General features: G+C 39.4%; 1 protein-coding gene across 2 annotated transcripts in view; it reads right to left on the reverse strand.

The window, feature by feature from the left end:
• LOC127624685 (rap guanine nucleotide exchange factor 6-like) overlaps positions 1-22905 on the reverse strand; it is a 179233-nt gene extending 156328 nt beyond the window's left edge. For both annotated transcript variants that reach the window (XM_052099517.1, XM_052099518.1), the window contains exon 1: positions 22496-22905. In XM_052099517.1, the coding sequence (XP_051955477.1) occupies positions 22496-22702 (207 nt within the window). In that variant the 5' untranslated portion in view covers positions 22703-22905. The remainder of the gene's footprint in view (positions 1-22495) is intronic.
• Positions 22906-23609: the final 704 nt, after the last annotated feature.

Below are 23609 nucleotides of genomic sequence, written 5' to 3' on the forward strand. Positions count from 1 at the left end.
CTGTGTTAAGTGCACTTAAAGGAATATATACAAGTTAAGCTCAATCGACAGCATTTGTAGCATAATGTTGATTACTACAAAAAATGTATTTTGACTCTTCCCTACTTTCCTTAAAAAAAAAGCAAAAATGTAGGATATAGTGAGGCACTTGGAAGTGAATGGGACCAATTTTTGGAGGATTTAAAAGAAGAAATGTGAAGTTTATACTTTTATAAAGGCACTTACATTAATTGCTCTGTTAAAACTCCTGTATTATTTGAGCTGTAAAGTTGTTTAATTCCTCATTTTTACAGTTGTTTAGGATTTTATATCATAATGGTAATGAAGTTGAAAATTGGCTTTAACTTACACAGAAAAGTTTAATAAGCTTACTTAATAAGCTATGTTTACATGTCTACCCTTCTCATCTTGTGTCTATACTTTTGAATTTGAGTATTTTAATGTCCAAAAATTGGCTTCCATTCACTTCCATTGTAAGTGCCTCACTGGAACCCAGATTGCTTTATTTAAAGAAAAGTCAGTCTAAATATTTTTTGTGATAGTCAACATTATTTCACAAATGCGGTCAATTGAGCTTAAATTGTATTAAACCCAGAATATTCCATTAAGGCTCATGAGACCCATGAATGTTAGGCTACTTACTGATTATTCATATGACATGTAGTTTAAAATACAAATTTAGTTTTGTTGTAATAAGTGAATAATCTGAATATAAACACTCAAAATGGACTATCGAGCAATTCAATATTTCATCAATAATAAAACAAAGCAATTCTTTAAAAAAGCATTGCACTTTTAAACATACTTACAGTATTGTATCTTTATGTCTTAAATCTGTAAAATCTAGGGATGCACCGATACTTTTTCTCTTCAGATCCGATATCTGAAATCTCTGTTTCGGCCGATCCCGATCCGATATCAGTGTTGTTTTTTTGCATAATCAGTTGAGAATATCTTTACAATATTGTGTGGAGCTTATTGGGTGTACTCTTTAATATGTGAAGAAACACAAACCTCTAACTACACATTATTTCAATATTTATAGCTTATTGAGAAACTTTTATTGTTAACTAGTATACTGGATAATGTAGCAGCAAAATTAACAGTAATTCCAGTCTTCAGTACAAACAAAGCCGTTTTTTTCTATGTCTCTCTTTTTTGTTCAATTTAGTTGTAAGATATCAGTCCACTTCATACACACAGTTATTTTTTGGAACCCATTCAACTTAAATATTATTAAAATTTGTGAACAAATTATTATAATAATAAAATATTATAGACACCTTTAACTTTAACTTTAAAACCATCACACTTTTATTTTGACATTCTAAACTCTCCAGGAAGTCCTGTATGTGTCAGTTTGTAGTTCACAGTAGTTTAATTCACTTCTTATTTAAATTCTGTTAAAATGCACCTCCGGTGCCGTTCTAAATGCTTATTATAAGTGAACCGAACTATTGAGCATCTACATCTGAGATGTTGTTCGTGGGTAGCGCTCAAATATTGCGCACTGCTGTGAAGGGTAAAAATAGCAGAGAGTGTAACGAACATTACTAACACTTAGTATCAGATTTGGATCGGGCTCGTCGGACCGATACCTGTTCCATCTAAAACAGGGTTTTCCAGCATAGAGACGGCCGCTTCCGTCAAATTTCGTTTGCCACCTCTGGCTGTCTACAAAACTCTGGTAGGTGACACTAACAAACACTAACAAACATTGCACTCGGTGGATTGTCATTTGTAACTACAAATCTCGGCAATAATAATAAAATAATTCCGTTGTCGATTAGTCGCTTGATGTCATTTAACACAACTTGATCATCTAAAACTATAATGATGACATGTGAGACGAGAGGAGCGCTTTAGCTCGAGTGTCTGACAGAAACACAGATCACAGCTTGGCGATATATCTTTATTTCACCCTTAATTATAGTTCAAATAAAACGGGAGCATGACATGTAAATAAACACAAACTCCAAAACTGTCATTCTCTGTGAATGTGCATAACACATTTACGTTCATTTAAAGAGAAACATTCCAACACTTTTTACATCTCGCATCTCTGCGTCTTCTTCTGTGAACCGGATAATGAAATGCGGTCCGCAAGCGCCCTCTAGCGGCGGGCAACTGTATAGACTGCAGCATCAACGTCTGCTGGCTTGATTTCAACTGTCATTCTCTGTGCGGTCAGAGCTGCTTCAACCAGTCGCAGAAGAGACCCAATCTGAGTTGAGACCGGGAGAAATTTAAATCACAGGATTAAGACTAAGACTAAATTAAAAAACAGATGACAAAATGAACACTAGTATTCAGTTGCCAGGCCTTTAGTAGTGTATTAACACAAAGCCAATGTTTATGCATTTTTAATGTAACTTTTTTGACCAGTATGAACTTCATTTTGTCCATCATTTGTTGATTGGATTGCTGACTGGAAAAACAACAACAATGCATTTAATTAATGGCATTTACCTGTGTTATAATTGACCCAGTGTTAGACTAATATAAAGTGGTTCAATTTAACCCTGCTCATAAGCGTGATGAAATATATACAGTACATATAAGTGCTTATTTTATAGTTAAATTTACAACAGTTGGTGTGGAGTAGTTCAAACTGAAGTTCTTTGATAGCTCAGGAGCAGTTCGCTCATGTCAACCACAGGACACTGTCAATGTACCTACTGATCGAGGGTTTCAAACCATCTTTTCTAATCTTATTGTCTGTTTGATTACATATAGAAAGTGAACTACATCCAGCAGATTCACAAAAAGACATTTTGCACTGTGGCTGGCACTGACACTGTGTCCAGTAAGATCATTGTTGGTCATTTATTCTTATTATACTCTACATAATTTATACATGTTTTTAACTTATATTTGTCAACTTGATTGTGTTTTAAAGGTAAAATCATTGGTGATACAGTTGCATAGCATTCATGATTACATGATAAAGTTTATTATTCAATTAATTACATTGTACAGTAGCCTACAACAGCATTTGTGTGGTTCACAATAGTACGGAACATTTTTGTTTTTTTGTCACATTGTAGTGCACATGCTGCAGCCGAGCGAACCAAAACAATGAGCCTTGCGATGTGTTTAATAATGAACATGACATCTGAGAAGATTTGTTCTCCTTGCTCCACTTTATTTCCAAATGTTCTACAGTTGCTAGTGTGTTCTCAAGCGTTACGGTTTAACTGGGGTTGAGTTCTGAAAATAAGTTGTATTATTAGCTCGAACAGTAGAATGACGCAAAACAAAAAAACTTACTGAGGCAGGAGACTGGATCTGGTTCAGAAACAATACGATCACCGCTACTTATCCAGCGTTATCAGTTTGAGCTTATTGGTGGCAACATCTGTTGCAAACATCTTTGTATTCAAATGTGGTTTCTTTATTCGGTGTGAAATGGTGCATGTTATCCAGCAATGTGTCCATGTTAACTTGTGCTTCACGTTCACAATATATTGGTCTTGTTCGTTTAAGACATTGTATGATTCTGAATGCTGCTCCCATATACTATGCGACATTATAAAATCAACCAGTAATTAAAGGTGGGGTATGTGATTTGCAAAACGGCCGGCAGATTTTGAAAATACACAACTCTAAGGTCCTACCTTCTCTCCTCCAACGCTGGCCCTGACTCCACCCATTCGAAAAACATGGACGCGCAATCATGCACGAGCTGAAAACTCAGATGCTGCAGTGTTCTAGACTCACTAGTCAAACAGTGCATTCACCTGTCAGACAATTTTTCAGAGCAAATTGTTGACACAGCAGGAGGAGGGGGTCGCATACCACTCTTGAAAGGTGTAGAGCTGATTTTCTCATAACTGTAAAAAAAAAAAAACATCGCCAGCCCTGGCGTCTGTACAGCGGTCTTCTATTCAAAACAGGATTCATAGAAATGTGGAACAACCCCACTAGCACTATAAAAGCTCTATTCTCCATACATAAATACAATCGCTTCCTGTTACTGGGTCACGAGCTTTGAGTATGCGCACGAACGGGACACGCAGCGCCAGGGTGGTGGGGGAGGGGGCATGGTACGACCGTTTGATTGACACATTTTCTGTCCAATGATTCTAGATGGTCTTGAAAATGATTGGCTGGAGTTTTTCGAGTCCTGCCCGTTCCACAGATGATTAAATTGCTTAATTTTCATTTCAGTGCTTCTAATTTACAGCCAGTAAGTGGGTTAGGAATAGGATTTCAAGTTATTTTGAAAAAATGGTCAGAAAAGAAAATCACATACCCCACCTTTAACTGAACTGCCAGAATTAGTAAAAGCCCTACTGAGTTTGTTTGCGATTAGTGTAAATATATGTTTTCAATGTATGTTGCTAATCTAATCAATCATGTTTGATCTTGCCTTGCACCATGTGAGTCCCTACTGCACCTTGTTTAACTCAAACAAAAGATTTAAGAATTAAGGTGTGAATCGTTGAAGCTCAGGGTGTTAAAACGTATGTCAGTTAAGATCTGTCCTGACATCCTCAACAGATACAGTAATCATAGTATCACCATGATATTTTGCAGTAAAATAATTGTAAACACAAAATGAAACATGTTTATTTTATTAACACGATATTACTGTAGTAAAAGCATTGTTACTATCGTCAAATCTATGTTTTCTGGCAAAAATTTTTTTTATGTATTATAAATAGTAATAAACATAATATTAAGAGTGGAGACAAGAAACAGAATGGGAAATATAATGTGCAAAATGCAAACTCGAACCTTGGTCGTTCAGACAACTCAAGTCATTTTTATTTGTATAGTGCTTTTAACAACACACATCTTTGAAAGTAACTTGACAGAAAATCATGCTTTAACAAAAATGAAACCAACATCTATGAAGTCTTAGAGTGATCACTGTGTAGTTTGATTAAATATGATTGTAAATTGTGTAAAATAAATAAATTATAATGGTATTTATCCCCTGTGAGCAAGCTGAAGGTGACTGTGGCAAGGAACACAAAACGCCATAAGATGTTTGTTTATGGAGAAAAATAACTTTGGGAGAAACCAGACTCACTGTGTGGGCCAGTTCCCCTCTGGCTAACCAGCATGAATATAATGTCAATATTAGTTATTTAAGTGCACTGCAGGTCATGGTTTATATTTGCAGGAACACCGGAATTAAACTCCACACCACTGGAGTGACAACTGCAACATGGTTTGCTGTATACTTCTAGTTTGGAAATAGACTGTTGGGATTGAATCTGAATGCAAATAGTCAAAATGTATTGAGACAAATAGTATGGTCACAATACTAACTTCCACCCAAATTTACATAATAGAAAATTGCTATTCTTTTTCAAATATTTTATATTTTATTACATTTGCTTAATATTCTGCTCCCATAAACAATTATTCTGTTCACTTTTTCTTTTCTTTTGTTTTTATTGCCAGGAGAATATAACATAAGATGACACAATGGTATACATATAAATGTATTAATTCACATTTGATAATCCTGTTTAAAAATAGCTAGCCTATCGGCACATTAAAAAGGTTTAGAATCTTGACAGTTTTTGGAAGTCAAAATTGTTTGAATATGTGGCCAAATTGAAGCTCGCTCATAACATCTGTGCATACGTATTAAAATGATAATTCTCTCTAATGAAATGTGAATGAATAAATGCAAACAAATAACTCTCCAATGCGTAGCCATCCTCGAGAAGGCCGAATGCTGCAGCATTAAAAATAAATGTTGCTGTGTTTTTAGGATCGTTGTTCTTATTTTTCTCTTTTATGGTGGTTAGCAAAAAGCTTAACTTGCCAACCCTCTACGATCATGTTGGAGAAGGAATCGTCATTGGCTAGCAAATGTTTGTTTTTAAATCGCCAGACTTTTGAGACATGCAAGCATGATGCAACAAAAAATTATACTAAGCAAACTGAGAGAGGGGGCCTCTTCTTTTATACTCCTGCAATATATTATATTGTATTTATGCTTAATGATTTTAATCACATTTTAGCTTTTTTAAAATGTAAAAATTTCACATTCTATCAATTTATATGATGTCATGAAATCACATTTTTAATAATGATACAAGCTGTTGTCACTGTTTGAAATTTCATACACATTTTTAACAAAACAATTCACAAGGTAAGACACTAATATATATATATATATATATATATAAATAAAATAAAAAAATATTCAGATAATTAAAATGCATTACATTCTTGTAGCAGAAGAGATCATCATTGATAAGACGGTTTTAGAATACAATGTATTGTTTACAACAATATTATTGATCATAAGTCAATCATTGGCACACAGTTCACAGCAATCCATTTCACAAGTGAAATTGTCAATCAGTTGGAGATTTATTATGAGGGCTTGTTTAAGGATCCGTCAATGAACACCTGCGTCAGACATGCTTGTGTAGCGTCATGGATCCGTTATGTCATAAACATAACATCTCCATAGTTAGATCATCTTATCGTCAGCCTGTGAGATCGCCAATACGCGATATCATTGTGCTGGGGGAGGGGCAATAATTTACTTATTTGCTCATTTATCGTTGTCCATCATTTTGAAAAAAAAGATAAATTAAATTTAATTAAAATGTCACTTCACCTATTTGGCAATATTTCGGTTTTAAACCAGATGCAAAATGCGAGCCTGTGGATATCACACTGGCAATTTTCAAACTTTGCCCGATAGTTCAGCCGGTAAAGGAGTCTCAAACCACAAACCTATCTATACATTTGCATGTCCACCATCCTGATGATGCTGCTAAGCTTGCACCAAAAGAGTGAAAGATGGGCCCAGTGCACAGAAGCTGTCTCACAAAGTATATCGCAAAGGAGATGATCTCCTATCATACATTTGAGAAGGCAAGTTTTAGAGAACTACTCCAAACCTTGACAAACAGTACAAGCTGCCTGGGCACAAGTACTTCACCAACACTGCTATCCACGATCTGTACAATAAAACAACGGAGAGCATCACTAAAGATTTGAAAGCGGCTGACTTTGTCTACAGACATGTGGTCAACCATAAACATGACCCCTGTGACAGTCCATTATATTTCAGAGGATTGGAAACTGGAGGCAAAATGTCTCAAAAAGACATTCATCCCGGATAACCACACTGCAGAGGTATGGATGGTTATATAATTTTTAATCATATAATAATAACAGCAATTTGTTATTGCATTGTTATTAGTATAATTATTAGTAGTATCATAAACATGTTAATGTGCTATGCAAAGAAAACAAAATGCTGACGAATGACGATGCCGTTTTTGCCATGGCTCAAACAACAAATGTATAAGAATGATGTGTCGTTTTTATAACAAGCACTCTTGACATAATTTGTGAATATAGGTCTATCACCTTGCAATTTAATTTTGATGTAGGATGTAGTTTTGTAGTCCGTTTTTAAAACAGTTTCAGTATTTAATTTGTATAATCCTCAGACGCGTGTGTCGGTGTCACAAGTGTCGGTTATATGATGTCGATAATAATAGCCTAATAATAATAATACATTAATGGGAAAACGAGCCAAATATCTTCTTTATATCGTCAAAGGCATCAGCTATTGGCGATATCTCTGACTATCGTCAATCCCTGATCTCATCATCTATCGGCACAACCGATATACATATATATCGTAAGTCGTAAAAAGGTTTTTTTTTTTTTTTGCAATTTTTTACCTAATACGGACAGTATTAACACATGCAAGTCTAATGAATACTGTGGCAACTCAAAAACAAAAACAAATACAATGTTAAGCATCATTTAATGAACCAAATAGCTTTCAACTGTGTTTGATATAATGGCAAGTGATTTTCTAGAGCAATTTAGCATGATTACTCAATGATAAGGTGTTGGAGTGATGGCTGTTGGAAATGAGGCCTGTCTAAACTTGATCAAAAAGTGATGATGCTTTTATTTTTTTTTTTACATCAGTAATGTCCTGACTATACTTTGTGATCAGTTGAATGCCATTTTGGTGAAGTACCAATGTCCTTGCGAAACAGTAAACTCTGTAAATTATTCCAAACATTTGGCTGCCAGTGTATAATCCTGCTAAGGTGGCCGAAGGTTCCACCAAATAAAAATGGGATTTGCTCACCAAGAGTATGTATACAATATGTATTTTTTTCTAAATCTTGCAGCCCAAGTATGAATTAGATTGTACTGAGAGAGAAAAACTCGGTACCACAAAGATAACAAATAGACAACAAGTTTTTGTATTGCATTGTCCTCACTGGTTGCACGCAATAAAAAACATCCATCTCCACTGGTGCTGTCCGTTTACATTTTTTTTACAAATAACTCTTTAGAGCAGTTCTTAAGAATAAAATGGTCAAAAAGACCAGTCTTCAATTCTTGAGTTATCTGTCTGAATCATTCTCACATCTGACTTCAAATGAACTGAGAGCTATTACTGTGTAATGTGTCCTTAAGGATTGTGAGACTTACGATTACTAAGTAAAGCAGGTACTAGTAAATAGTGTTGACTAGGGATGCACCGATCCGATACTTGATCTGTATTGGCTCAGATACTGAAACTTTTAGACAGATCAGGTTTCGTTCTGACGAGCCTGATCCGAATCAATACTGTGTGTTAGTCATGTTCGTTACTGTCAAGCTTCAAAAATGACATAAAAGAACCATTAAAAGAACCAGTTCATTAGCGTATGGTGCTGCTCTGTTGACAAACTTACGCACAGGCTGGTGATGCACTCACGGCTATTTTTACCCTTCACAGCAGTGCGCAATATTTGAGCGCTACTCACGAACAACATCTCAGATGTAGATGCTCAATAGTTCGGTTCACTTATAATAAGCATTTAGAACGGCACCGGAGGTGCATTTTAACAGAATTTAAATAAGCAATTTAATAATTTGATTATGCAAAAAAACAACACTGGTATTGGACAGTGATCGGTATCGGCCAATACTGAGATTTCCGATATCGGAAAAGGAAGAGAAAAAGTGGTATCGGTGCATCCCTAGTGTTGATTAATAAAAGTAATATAATTTCAATCCCAGAGCATTAAATGCTCACATCAGACAATTTGAAAACTCAGCACAAGACTGCAGTTTACATGTACATACGTGGATGTTTTAAGTTGAATCTTTCTCACTAGAGTGCCTTACAATAAAGTGAGCAAAACCACTAAAAAAGACCTCAGACAGCACAGAGATTAACTATATTGTTCTGCTAGTATCATTGTTCTTTGCTCAACCAACCAGAAGTGACATTCATCAGAATGCTGCACAATGTCAAAAGGCTTTAAACAGGCAGATGTCCTGAGAGCCACTCACATTCCCAGCATGCTTCAAGATCAAAACAATGCTTACAACAAAACAGCCACTGGGCAACAAAACTAACATTTCAAGTTTGGCTGCATTCTGGTTCTTCTATCAGCTGCCTTGTTTTCCTGAGATTACCAGTTTATGAAAATATAGTGTAAAAGTACATGACCTACTGTGATTGTGTAGGTCATCTTCACTGAGAAATCAAAACTGGGTCAATTCTAATTATGTTTTGCATCTCACTGCATTTCAGTGCCACTGCCGGTAACTAGACTTGCACAGACACAGCACCCACAGTTTTCCATAGAAAGCTCTGCCGATTTCCACAGAATTAAAACTTTACAAAGGCCAGGTATACGATGTAACTAAATACAGCTGTTGCTCACCCATTGAGTGTTTTATCCTGTTCTTTACACACAGAGTTTGGTTATATAACCAAATGTACTCGTGAAAAATTCAAGTAGTAACAACTATATTTACATGAAGTCTACGTGTAGAGAACGTAATGGTTACTGTTGTAACCTCTGTTACCCAAGGGAGGGAACGAGACGTTGTGTCAAATGAAGTGACACAAGGGGTCTTACTGGGATGCCAACGTACCTCTGAACCTGAGAAAAGGCCAATGTCAAGTTGGCAGACAGAATTTGCATACCCCACCCCGGACATACGGGTATAAAGGGAAGCGGGACAGCGAGTGCCAGTCAGGATTTTGCACTGAGGAGCCGAAAATAAGGTACGGCCGTTTACAGTGGTTGGTCTAGTGCTCTGGCTGGAGGGACACCATGATTAGTTCTCTCCCTCGGGGAACGGAGGTTACAACAGTAACCATGACGTTCCTCTTCTGTCACTCACTTAACATTGGGGTCACATATAAAAATGCCACGCACTGACCGTGTTACGTGAACTGCCGAGAGAGGTGCAAGCAGGCTACTGTGTGCTAGAGGCAACTGTGTCGGCTGCACGTAGCCCTCCCCAATGCCCCCAAAGAGGTGTCACATACAGACCTTAGGTTCCCCGCACCCCTGAGGGGGGAACAGGCGCTACATGACTAGCATGGGACCAAGCCCGGCAGCCGCGCCATGTCTCTCACATATGACGTGAAGCGGTGTTAATGCTATGAAATGCATCGGGGAAGGCAGTCTTTCCCGGTCCTATTCTTTCAGGGGGAAAAGACCCTGCGGAGGCAACATCCTGCCCAGTCTAAGCGGAGATAACATGTAGCAAATACACCACGAGGGTTGTGAAGTCGTACATGGGAAATGGCATCAGTGAGCTAACCTCTGTTTGGAGACGGCTTTCCCTTTCCGCCATCCACTGAAGCAGACAAAGAACTGCTCAGAACACCTAGAGCTCTGCGTGCGGTCCAAATAGTTACGCAAAGCACGTACCGGACACAGCAACGAGGAGAAAGCTGGGTTTGCCTCCTCCCGGGGCAGCTAGCTTGCAGGATAACGTGAGAATGTAACGCAATCAGAAGGGCCGTCTTCAGGGAGAGGGCCTTGAGCTCAACTGAATCAAGCAGCTCGAAGGGGGGGTCTCTGAAGGCTCGAGAGGACCACAGAGAGATCCCAGAGGGAAACAGGCTAGGCCGGGGAGGGTTCAGTCTCTGACCGCCTTTCAGGAACCTGATAATCAAGTTGTTCTTACCTATGGACTTGCCATCTACTGTGTAGTGGTGGGCTGCAATAGCAGCTACATACAACTTCAAGGTGGAGGGGGACAGCCTCCCCTACAGCCTCTCCTGCAAGAATGAAAGCACTGACCAAACTGCGCACCTCTGTGGGTATTCGGCTCGAGAAGAACACCAATTCGCGAACAAGCACCACTTTAGGGCGTAAAGTTGCCCGGTGGAGGGAGCTCTGGCTTGGTTGATCGTGTCTACGACTGCAGGTGGTAGATCCACTACAGCTTCCGCATCCCGTCCAGGGGCCAGATGTGGAGGTTCCAGAGGTCTGGTTTGCGGGTGCCAGAGGGTGCCCCGTCACTGAAAAAGAAGGTCCTTCCTCAGGGGATTTTTCCAGGGAACCGGTGCAAGAAGGTTCACTGGGGGAAATGCGTACTTGCCCAGCCCCTGAGGCCAGATGTGTGCCAGCGCGTCTGTCCCGAGAGGAGCTCCTGTCAGGGAGTACCAGAGCAGGCAGTGGGAGTTGTCTTGGGAGAAAAAGAGATCTATCTGTGCCTTGCCGAATTGGTCCCATATCAGCTGGACCACCTGGGGGTGGAGCCTCCAATCTCCGCTGGGTGAAACCTTCCGCAACAGCGCGTCTGCCATCGTGTTGTGGTTGCCAGGGATGTGAGTGGCACACAGCGACCTGATTCACGGCTGACTCCAAAGGAGGAGATGGCATGCGAGTTGTGATATATGATGAGAGCGCACGCCGCCGTGGCAATTTATGTACGCTACCGTTGCGGTGCTGTCTGAACAGATCAAGACGTGCTTGCCCCGGATTAGTGGGAGAAACCCATGCAGGGCAAGAGATACAGCCAACAATTCTAGGCAGTTGATGTGCCAATGCTGCCGGGGTCCTGTCCAGAGGTCAGCGTCAGCGTGCCCGTTGCACACGTGCCCCAATCCTGTCAATAGGTGTCTGTGGTCACCACGACATGTCTGGACACCAGGGGACTCCAGTCCGCAGAAAGCAGAGGTCTGTACAAGGGTTGAAATTCTGATGGCAAGAAGGGGTGATTGTCACACAATATGTGCTATGGCACCATGCCCATCTCGGGACTTGAGTCTGTAGCCAGTGCTGAAGCAGTCTCATATGTATCAACCCGAGCGGTGCGGCTGCGCATGCCATATGCCCCAGGAGCCTCTGGAATTGTTTTAGAGGAACCGCTGTGCTGGGCTCGAAGAGAGCGAGGCACCTGAGCACTGTCATTGAGACTGAGTTTAACTCCATGCCGTTAAAAAGATGCTCTGAACCGGGACGAGCTTGCTCTTTTCCCAGTTGACTTGAAGCCATAGATGGCTGAGGTGCCTGAGCACCTGGTCCCTGGGAGCGCAGAGTAACTATCGAGAGTGAGCCAGGATGAGCCAGTCGTTGAGGTAGTTGTGTATGCGGATGCCCACTTCCCTTAGCGGGGCAAGAGCTGCCTCTGCGATCTTCTTGAAGACACGAGGGGACAGGGACAGGCCAAAGGAGAGGACCTTGTACTGACACACCTGGCCATCGAACCATAAGAAGGGTCGTGTCGAGGCAGAATGGAGACATGGAAGTATGCGTCCTTCAGGTCTACCACTGCGAACCAATCTTGCTGTCGAGCACAGGTAAGAATCTTTTTCTGCATGAGCATTTTGAACGGGAGTCTGTGTAAGGCCCGGTTGTAAACTCGCAGGTCCAAGATTGGTCGCAACCCGCCGTTTTTTTAGGTACGATGAAGTAAGAGCTGTAGAAACTCTTCTCCATCTCGGCTGGAGGGACGGGCTCTATCGCATCCTTGAGGAGCAGGGTCGTGATCTCTGCTCGTAAGGTGCTGGCTTTCTCGCCACACACCGTTGAAACGAGGTGGGAGCCGGGCGAACTGAATCACGTAGCCGAGTCGGATGGTCCTGGCCAGCCAGCGTGACGGATTGGGAAGTGAAAGCCCACATCCAAACAGCGGGACGATCGCTTTTGATGTACCGGGCTGGGCTTTGCGGCAGGGGAGAGCAGGTAATAGCGCGTGTTCTGTGCAGAGCACAGTTCCTGCAGCATGTTGGGGTCGGAACTTGCAGGAGACCCATGGCATGCAGGGAGGAGGCGGCCTGTTTGGTGGCGCTGTAGACATTCGAGGTCAGTGATGACGTCATTCTACAGGCTCTGGAGGCACCAGTCCTGCCAGGTGGCGGCGATCTTGGGACACAAGTGGACCGCAACTGCTCTGTCCACCTGGGGGACCACCATGATCCAGGATAGTGAGAGCGGATGAGCAGACGAGGCGAGGGATCAGTTCCGGGCAGTAAAAGGTGCCCTCTACGACCGTGTCAGCTCGTCATGCACTTCTGGGAAGAACGGAACCGGGGGGGCATGTCTATGAGCGGTGCCCTGACCCGAGGAATCGATCGAGTAGCCGTGAGGGGGGATGGAAGTTTCCATTCCAGCCTCGTGCTCATGGCGGCCCGGGAAAGCATAGAGGACATCAGCCCAGACGAGTCATCAGCATCAGACGCCACTGTGACGCTCTCCGATGCAGCACGATGTCATCACCCAATTCCGGGGGCTCAAAGGAGAATGCCGGCTGGACGCGAGGCAAGCCGCACTCATCATGAGCTAGGATGGAAGCAAGCAAGCGTGCCGGGGGGCGGGTGGATTTACCCGGCGAAACCAAGCCCCCCGGCACGCTTGCTTGCTTCCATCCATCATCCCCAAATCGCCTTCATCACCAGACGGGTTGTCCTCAATCCCGTGGGAAGAAGGAACGATGCAGGGGCGGCTGAAGTGGCTTTGTCTCATGAGAAGAAAGCCGTGACAGCAATGTTGCAATGGCTATATTCTCCCATTGAGAACATGAACCATTCATAAAACGCTGCCTGCGTGTGATCGTGAAATAAACTCTTTTTAGGAGGAGAAACACTCTTTCAGGCGATGAAAGCGCTGTCGACTGGGGCGTAGACTGCACAGCGTGCAGAGAGAGAGAGAGAGCACCAGCTGGAAATGTGCCGTAGATCCAATAGCAGTGCTTATGGCCAGTAGAGTTGAGTGGAACAGTGGTGAACACAGCTTGCTGTTGCACAACCATTCGGCTCCGAAGAAAAAATTCTGACTGGCACTCGCTGCCCCGCTTCCCTTTCCACCCGTATGTTCCGGCCGGGGCATGCAAATTCTGTCTGCCAAATTGACATTGGCCTTTTCTCAGGTTCAGAGGTACGTTTGGCCTCCCAGGAAGACCCCTTGTGTCACTTCATTCGACACAACGTCGAGTGAGTGACAGAAGGGGAACCAAAGTGAACAACTAGTTGTAAATTACATTATTAACACAGTGTCTGAAATGTGTCTTCTCCTGGTGTAAATCACAAAAAAGATGTCTCATTGAAGTTACTACACCAACATTTTTGCAAAATAATTTTTATGTGGCTCGGTGTACGCATCGCATTAGTTTTCTGGTACAACGAACACTAGAGGCACAGCAATAACAACGACTTTTATTCCCTTTTACAAAAATCATGAGTTAAAAAAAATTATCATGATCAGTTTATCAGATTATCAGTTCATAAACACTTTTCCTCACACAATGCTATCTTACGGCATCAAAACACTTTTACTATAGTGCATGACTTGTAAGTTGATACTTGAACTTGGTAAAAACAATGATTTTCCAATGCAGGGAAAAAATAAAAAGAGTACAGTTTGAAGCCGATAACGTGATTAATTTATTATTTCAATGAGCTACCACTTTGTCGAGTGATAAATAATGAAAATAATAGAATTTATTTTTGTACTAAACTTATGTGTGCGCTAATAAATAGCCCACTTGCACCAGTGCTATCAGCCAAAAAGGAAGCATACACCCCTGTTTTAACGGAACTTAACACAAAAACTGCCAAAGCATACACAGGCCCCATAATAATGCTGCTAACAAGAAATAATTACAGAAATATTACTTGTAAAATAACAATAATTATTATTATTATTCAATTTTAATATATTTCTGTAATGTCTTAATGTTGTAATTGTACCGGTGGGGGGGTTGCGTGGCAGGGGTTTCCCCCCGCTGCAAGAGCTGAATTCTGGGAGGAAACTGTCAATGGAATCTGTGTTTTTTTATGTGAGTAAGATGAGAAAAGAGCACTATTGCATAAAAATACATCCACTTTATATTTGCACATGAATTTTGCTACGAGAATATTTCAAACGGACTCCCAAACCCAGCTTCTCTTTTTTTCAATGCCTGGATAATATAACACAAGGTCCAGTGATATAAATACACATGGAATTATGTACATTAAGGAAAAACAGGTATAGACAATATGATGCATAACATAAAACAAAATTATATGATAAGGTCAAATGCATTTCTTTATTTAATTATTGCATATTTGTATTGAATTCAGGGTTTCTCGTGCATGATGAGAAAAAGAGCACCGTTAAAGGGATACGTTATTTGTTATATTATCCTTGTAATAAAAACAGCCGTGAGGTTCTGCAATCAGTTTGACTACACTTATAGTAACATTTGTAGGTAAAGAGCATGTGAAGAGAATTTTATACAATTTGTTTTTCTCCCCATGCCTCAAGAATGAGTGCAGGACAAAATGCATTTTAAATTATTTAATTTAACAAGATAAAATTATTTAAATTATAAATATAAACATTTCTCCTAAAAGTTAACACTTGGTCATACCACCTTTGGCAGCATTTTTTTTTTTTAGCACTTAATTGATCAAATGATGCAAGGTGAACTCATAACAGCATGTCACGTGTCACAGCATGTCACGACTCTGACATCAAATACTTGTAGTGTATTCATTTTCAGTTTAATTTTCGTAAATTCTTAATATATTCAATATATTTGGGTCCTTACCTTGGCAAGTATATATCAAGTAGTTAGGGTGTTACCAGAATACTTTTTCTAGTCACTACATGATATACATGTTTTTTTGTTGGTTTGTTTGTTTGACTTTAAACAAGACAATCCTGAAGCTCTAAAAAATGCAAGTGTTTGTTATGTTCAGCAAGTAAACGAAATATTCAATCTGATTTTGTTGTGGCAGAGGCTACTTTTCTCTGCCCTATTTAGGTCACCCTCAGGGTCTATCGCTCTCCCTCTCTCTCAACCAGTTCTACGAGAAAGTAAAATTATGAGTAACAAGAATTCTGCAAAGCCATCTTACAGCCAGAGATGAAAGCTAAATGCTACTGTATGTAGGGACCAGTCTTTAAATTGGAGGTTCCACAGATTCACTGTTGCCTCGTGTTCTTTCTCAGCTAAATTCTTTGCTGTTACTCACTATCTCTTATTATTAAATACACTCCATCTCTGACCGTGTCACTGCATAGGCACACAGCAACTCTACTGCAATAATAACATTAATACGGTGATGACGGTATCGTGGTAAAAGAGAGAAAAGACACTGGGGCAGCAGTCTTAATCAGGCCCTGCAGGCCTAGCTCAATAAGAAACTTTTTTTTAAGATACACAGTGTATGGAAAGCTATAAATAAGACGTAGCTAATAAGCATTTAAGTGACATTGTGCAAAGAGCAAAGACACTTACTCATGATTATCTCTGAAGTATCACGGTCTCATGTTGACTTGAAGACCAAACCTGACCCGAACCCATTTTTGCCTGCCAGCAGCTAACTAAGCTTTGATTTAGAGGTCTGCACAGGACTGTTTTTTCCATCCCGCACCCTCAAGTTTCTATCCCGCACCAGAACCTTCTAGGGATGGGCACAAGTACTCGAGGACTTGGGTACTCGGACGTGGCAGCAATGATTGATCATGAAAATGATGATCGATAGTGATCACGCATGATGTCTATATTTAATTATAATCTATATTTTTACCCACCTCTAACGACAGATGTAAACAAACATGGATGTACAGGAGCACTGTCATTGCTGTTGCTGCTTCACTATTCCGAGTTTCAAAAGAAATGGGCTTTTGGTAGCGGTACTGAGTGGAATGATGAAGACTGCTACACAAGTTGGAGGTAAGTTATGATAAATGTTTTCTCCACTTTGCTTGTTCGCCATCTCCATTTCTCGTGGTTCAGTGTTGTGGCCACCCACGGTCGAGTTCCATTGGTTGCTCACCATGTGACTTCAGATTTGAGTCCCACTTTTGCCAGACTTCGCTATTGAGCATCATACACTATGAGATTTCCTCTACAGTCTGCTTTTTTTAAACCTCTGTCTAAATGGAATCATTTTACTACAAATTTTCTGAAATGTTTGGACTCCAGAGTAGCTGAATCATCTCTGTCTTACGTCAGCATGCCCTGACCTCATATGTGCTCAAACTGTTAATCTGAAGATTCTGTCAACGCATCGCATCAAAAAGGAAATTTCAGGTAATGTTACAACCTCAAATTTACTGGTAATTTTGAACGGGTCATGTTCACACATGCGCTCTAAACAAAAAATTGCTGGTAATTTTCTGGAAAAGGCTGTATGTGTGAAAGCGAATAATGAGACCAGGTTGTGTAGCAAACTTCAAGTTTAAAATGTTTCAGTTTAAAGTTCAAATGTTCTGTTCTCAGACTTACAGCTGTAAAAATAAATGAATGGCAGGAATGTTGTACTGATTTTGTAATATATTGTAACATGCTTTTTCTTTTCTAAATAATACCTGGTAATTACATTTATAAGAATGTATCCAAGCTAACCTTTTAAACTATTAAGATTTTAACCAGCAAAACAGTTAAAATTCAGAGCAGTCATAGCTTTTTCAAACTTAACCACTTATTGCACAGTAACTTGGGTTTTGACATTTTAGTCTTTTACTGTCCTTAAAGGGATAGTTCACCCAAAAAAATTTTAATTCTCTCATCACTTAAATATATTTTTCCCACCAAAAGCGATCGTTTCTCTTTATAAGGCGTTAATTTAACAGATGTAGTCGTACGGAAGACGTTTATGCTAATCTATTAGCTATCTGTTCTTTTAGGAGCTTCAAAAGTCTAATCACCATCCACTTGCATTTTAAAAACCTACTGAGCTATGATATTTTTCTGTTTTTCTTCAAATGTGTTCAGCAGAAGAAAGTCAAACCAGGGCTACAGACAAAAATTTCAGAGCAGTAGCACCGGTGCCACCAAGTTCAGACTGTTGCACCACCGACTTTGTTGGTCGTGGGGGTGGGAGGATGGGGGCGGCGGTTCCTAATCAGACGTGACACTGTGATATTCATACACTAAAATTATTATAATTCACAATAAATGCAGATGTTACAATAGTCAAATGGAACAGTCTGTTTATTGAGCAAACCTCATTTTCTATATGCCATTGCCTGAACCTTGGATTTAGGATAGACCTCACCGAAATTACCAATCAGGTTGAACTGCAATGCACCTCAGTGATCTCTGCCTAGATCAGCTTTGTATATTTATGGACTACACTCTTGAAATGGAATAAATAAGACTATCAATTATTTGCCAACAAAATCCTTCATCAGCCAACTAACAAGGACAATTGCATCTATGTGAACTTCTGCAGTTAATCCAAAATGGACTTAAGACATTAGTCATTAATCTTCTACAGTTTATACAAAATCTTTGTTTAATCACAGACCCTTAACACTTACTTAGTTTAATCATTTGAAACCATGACTTACACTATACATAATACTGGCATAATATTCATGATGTTAGCCAGAGGGAACTGGCCCCCACATTGAGTCACAGGGGATAAATACAATTATTATTTCATAATTTCATTTCTATACACATTTTACAAACATATTTTTTTCAAACTACACAATGTTGACTCTAAGACATTAGAGATATTACAGTTTTATCTTCTGTTAAAGCATGATTTTCTGTAAAGCTTGACTTGACATACACTTTCTAAGACAAATCTCAAGGTGATAGTACATGATCACACACATACATAGGGCAGTTACTTTATGAAATGCACCAAAATTCTGTCTATTATAATTTTTTATGTTCACACACTCACATAGTACTCTGTTGTTATTTCGTCAATCTCCATGAGACAGGGAAGCAGAGAGAAAGTCAAAATGAGCCGCCAGTGTGTGTGTGTGTGTGTGTGTGTGTGTGCATTTGAGTCTGTGTGTGTCTGTCTATAGAGCTCCGGTTGAAGACAATGAGACCCCAAACACAACATTCAGTTCAGTGACATCATTGGTGAAAATTGTTGTTTTTTTTAACCGGCAAGTGTCACACGGGCTTTAGTATACATTTATGAGAAGGATTGCGTGTCGCAGCATCGTGTTTGGTTGGGACATGGTGTGAGAGTGGGAATTCGTTTTCTTTTATGTTTTTTTTTCATTAGGATGTGGTATTTGCAATAAGATCATAGTAACCAAAGGTAAAAGTAAAACCATGATAACATGGACAGTGACCATAAAACAAATTCTGCAATTTTTCATAAGAAAAACATTTCCCAAAATGAAATTGTATTCCCTCACAACACTGATATATTGATAAAAGTTCATGGTAAATATTTTGTAATACCTGTGATGTGTGGACTGAAAGCCTTTGCTACAATTTTTGTCTGTTCATGGTACAAATTTCTCCTTTATTCCTTTGCAGTGCTGTTTAGCATGTTGGGGCCATTTATTAACATTTTACACTAGTTTAATCATGGACACATTATGGGTTTTTATAAAGGTTTTAAACAAATAATCAATGCCGAATGCGAGACCCAGCCCGCGCTTCTCGCTGCATTGTTTATGATGATCTGCACAGCTGAAAGCTCGAGACCGGTCCACGTGTAAATGCATGTCTCTGTCCATTGAGCATTGAGCCACACTGACTGATCCGGGTAAAGGCGTTTCGTTTGTGGGACGATTGCTGCTTGATATTTCTCATGCGCAACAAAAAATGACAGTGCACAATCAGAGAGCCGGCCAACTTTGTAGTCGCATCAGAGCGACCTCTTGCAAAGTTTATTTGCACTGTTAGGACCATTTAGTCGCAGTCTGGAGCCCTGCTTACACACCTGGGATATCATGAGGGTGAGTAAATGAAGAAAGAATTTTCATTTTTGGGTGAACTATCCCTTTAACGTAACACTCTGACTCCCATAAGGCAAAGCAGCCACAGGGATGAGGCAGGCGGTATAATGGTATGGAAATTGAGCCAAGGCAATATTTGTTTTGCTCTGTTGTGTAATACTTGACACACCCATCTGGGTTCAAATTTGCTATCAAAGCAATGAGATGTTACATGTTTTTGTTTGTTTGATTGGCTGTTGGCATTGCTAGCTTCACTGGGCATGTTTTACTGCATTCAGTAATGACCCAAGAAACCATCCATACCTGAAGGCAGTTCAGAGTCTCTGTAAACACAAGAATTTAAACATCTTCCTCATTGGTTTGTAGAATGACGTGCAGTAAACAAGTCTTTCAATTTGTGAAATGCATTCAAGACCTTAGTTGCCTCGGTGTTTCCCATTAATTCCCAGTGGTTGCCCGCCACAGTTTCATAATAAACCAAAAATATTTTTACACTTCTTATAATAACATTCTCATAAAAAAATATCTCTAACGTTGTGTTTTGTGCCGTTACTTCCTCCCCTTTGCTATTGTAATAATGATCATTTTAGGAAACATACAACAGAAACTTTGACATGTCCTTCTTTCTCTCTGGACAAGTAACTTTTTTACTCGGACAAGTGAATGACCAATTTCTTTGTCCAGATGACAAGCACATGACGATGCTTAATGTCGAGCCCTAGCTCAAATGTATGCTCTAGTCGATTTTGTGTTTTGGCCATTTGTTAACTGCGTTAAACTCCATCTCGTTTACCATGCTTTGTGGGTGTAACTTAATTGCCGTGTCATCACCATTCATATCTATACAACCAATGTGTTTATGATTAAATTACTACTAGAGCACAAAAAATTTTACAAGAGCACAATGTTCTTAATAGGTCTAGCCTCTTAATTTTTACTTCAAAATGCACCAGATTGATGCATTTAACTTTTAAATGTACAAAATTGTTTTACGGTGGTGCATGCCACTGGACCCCCCTAGAAGGTCAGAGGTCCACCCACCACAGTCTCACTAAATCCTATGAGAAACACTTTGCCTTAAATGAAAAAAATACAAAATGAATGACTGGGATTGGACTCGAGAGCATTAACACCATTCAAAGTCCAACTTAAACACTTAAACTCTTAAACTCGGTCTGAAAGTGATTTCCTTGAAGTGACAATGCTATGAATTATCATATGGCCCTTACTTCCAATAAACAAACCTTTGGACTTTGGAATAATATTTCAGCCATCTATGTCAAGCTTACTGTACAAGAGGTTGTCAACACCATGATCCAGACTTATGCCAGTATCAAAGAATAAAATAAAGCAAAAGGCTTAGTGTCTACAATATCAGTGTCTTCATGTGAAAAATATTACTATGCTGATGAACAGATCCAGATGTGCACATGATCAGCTTTGAGAATATACACATAATTGAAATAGGAGATCAAGACTATCCTGGTGCCAACATCACTTAGTCTGGCCTGCCAATAACAGCAAACAAAACGTCAGTGTTATTTACCAATGAAGGATGCCATGCAAGCATAAAACAAGCTGCCATACTTTTTCCTCCAAACAACTTTACAAACATCTACACACTGTACATGACAGGGAATAAAAGTGAAGTAATCCACGTGTTAAGGGAGAGTTTGCATTGGATTTCCTAAATAAAAGGGCAAGGGATACAGGCAAAACACTAGATGAGTGACTTGGAAGTTAAACAATAGATCAAAATGTCCTTTACAGTAGGATTAACCTCAATATTAAGTGAGCAGACTCACAATACATCTTTAGACATGCACCATAATACAGTTTCATTGTTTATTCCAGCATAATTTTCTGTAAAGCTGCTCACTGACTTTTGAGACTGTAATGCCACCTTTTTTATATAAAAAAAAAATGTTTGTTTGTTTTTCAGGGGGCCAGAAGGGGGTGCTATGTGGTCCGGGGAAAAAATAACTAATTTGACTCTTTCATTCTGCTTTCAAAAGACAAATACAATTCAAATACAGTACCGGTAAATAAAAAAAAAAACAAATACAGGTTTTATCCTCTAAGAGCTGTCTGTGTAAGTACTTCACTAGGTTTATCAAAATGGGTGGCACCTCTGGAATGCAGTCGAGTTTTCACTTACACATGTTTGTCATAAAGTTGATCAATGAAAAAAATATTCACACTGTAAGCAAGTGTTCAGATGTTTGTGAACATTTTCTACCTTATTTCCTTATTGTATTACAGTTTAATTCTGTGTATGTGGAGTAGCTAAACATCTGGCAACAAACTACAGAAATAACTGCCGAAACAACTTCAGTAACATTAATTACAAAGCCAAACTTGATTTTATGATAACTAAAGCAACTAAAAGTATATATTTCAGGACCAACCTGTATCAAACGCTAAACTTTATAAATATGTGGTTCACTATTGAAATGATCTGTCAATATAAACTAATTCCCCCTTCATTTTGCGGCTCTTTAAGCGTATTGCTGGATTAATTGATCAATGAACATGATGTTTGAGTCCGATTAGATAAATCATGATTTGTGTGTTTATTTCAGGATTTTTACCTCAGCGGTTCGTCGTGATGTGGGAGTTTTCAGCGCTTTCTTCAGCGATAAATCCACAAAAGAATTCATATTAAACTCTGATTTCCGGGAATACAAAGTTAATATAGTCAAATATAAAAACAAATCAAATACAGTTAAATGAAAAGAAGAAAAAATCCGCTGTGTCTCGAGGAGTCGCAGATGTCTGGCATTGATTTGAGTTAGCATCGGTTAGCATGTAAAGTTGAGAAAAGTCTTGTTATATTGTGTTATTGAACTAAAGGCCGGTCCAAAAACGAGAGCTGGCAAATAGACTCCTTCCTTTAAAGTAAATATCTCCATTTGTGAGAGTTAAGTATCGTAAATAATCCTGAATTCATGTAATCCTTCGAGTAGAAGTGTCCAGCGGCAGTCCATGACTCTCCCTCTCCCTTTCCCTCTCGCTCTGTCTGTGTGTATGTGTGTGTGTCACTCTACTACACTCAGCACTAACAGATTGAAATAGCATTATAGAACTTGATCAAGACACTTAATGTTGTCTGATTTGGATAAGAATGAATACATAATTCATAGATAGAATATATGCCACTGTTATAATACGATATTTCTACCACTCATGAAATCCTGGTTTTGTTCATGCATAACATAGATCACTGGAGGAATATTCTTTTTCATTTTTTTTTTTTTTCTAATTTAATTGCATTGTATTGAAAAATTAGCATGGATTGTTTTATTTAAAAAAAAAATAAAATTTAATTAAAAAAGCAGCATGTACGGAAGCTGGCATGAACAAAGCCTAATGATCCATGTTATGAAATCTGGTCTGGTTTGAGAATGTTCCAGAGAACATCTTGTGTGCTTAAATTAAGTAAATCTGCCCTTCTGTACTAAGGAGTCAACATGGATGATCGAAGTCACAAATTTGCTTGTATGTAATGAGTGACTTAGAAAATGCCGAACCATTGGAGACATTCAAATAGTTAAATAAGGCGATACTGATTATGATGTCATGTACAGACGCGGGCACAGCTAGAATGCTACTACGCAGTGGGTCTCAGATCATTGTTTAAAATAGCAGTATGAAGATTTAGTCTGCAAAAAAAAAAAAAAAAACATGCTACAATTTTGTCAGAGA

Source organism: Xyrauchen texanus, chromosome 31, assembly GCF_025860055.1.
Source record: "Xyrauchen texanus isolate HMW12.3.18 chromosome 31, RBS_HiC_50CHRs, whole genome shotgun sequence".
Classification (NCBI taxonomy): domain Eukaryota; kingdom Metazoa; phylum Chordata; class Actinopteri; order Cypriniformes; family Catostomidae; genus Xyrauchen; species Xyrauchen texanus.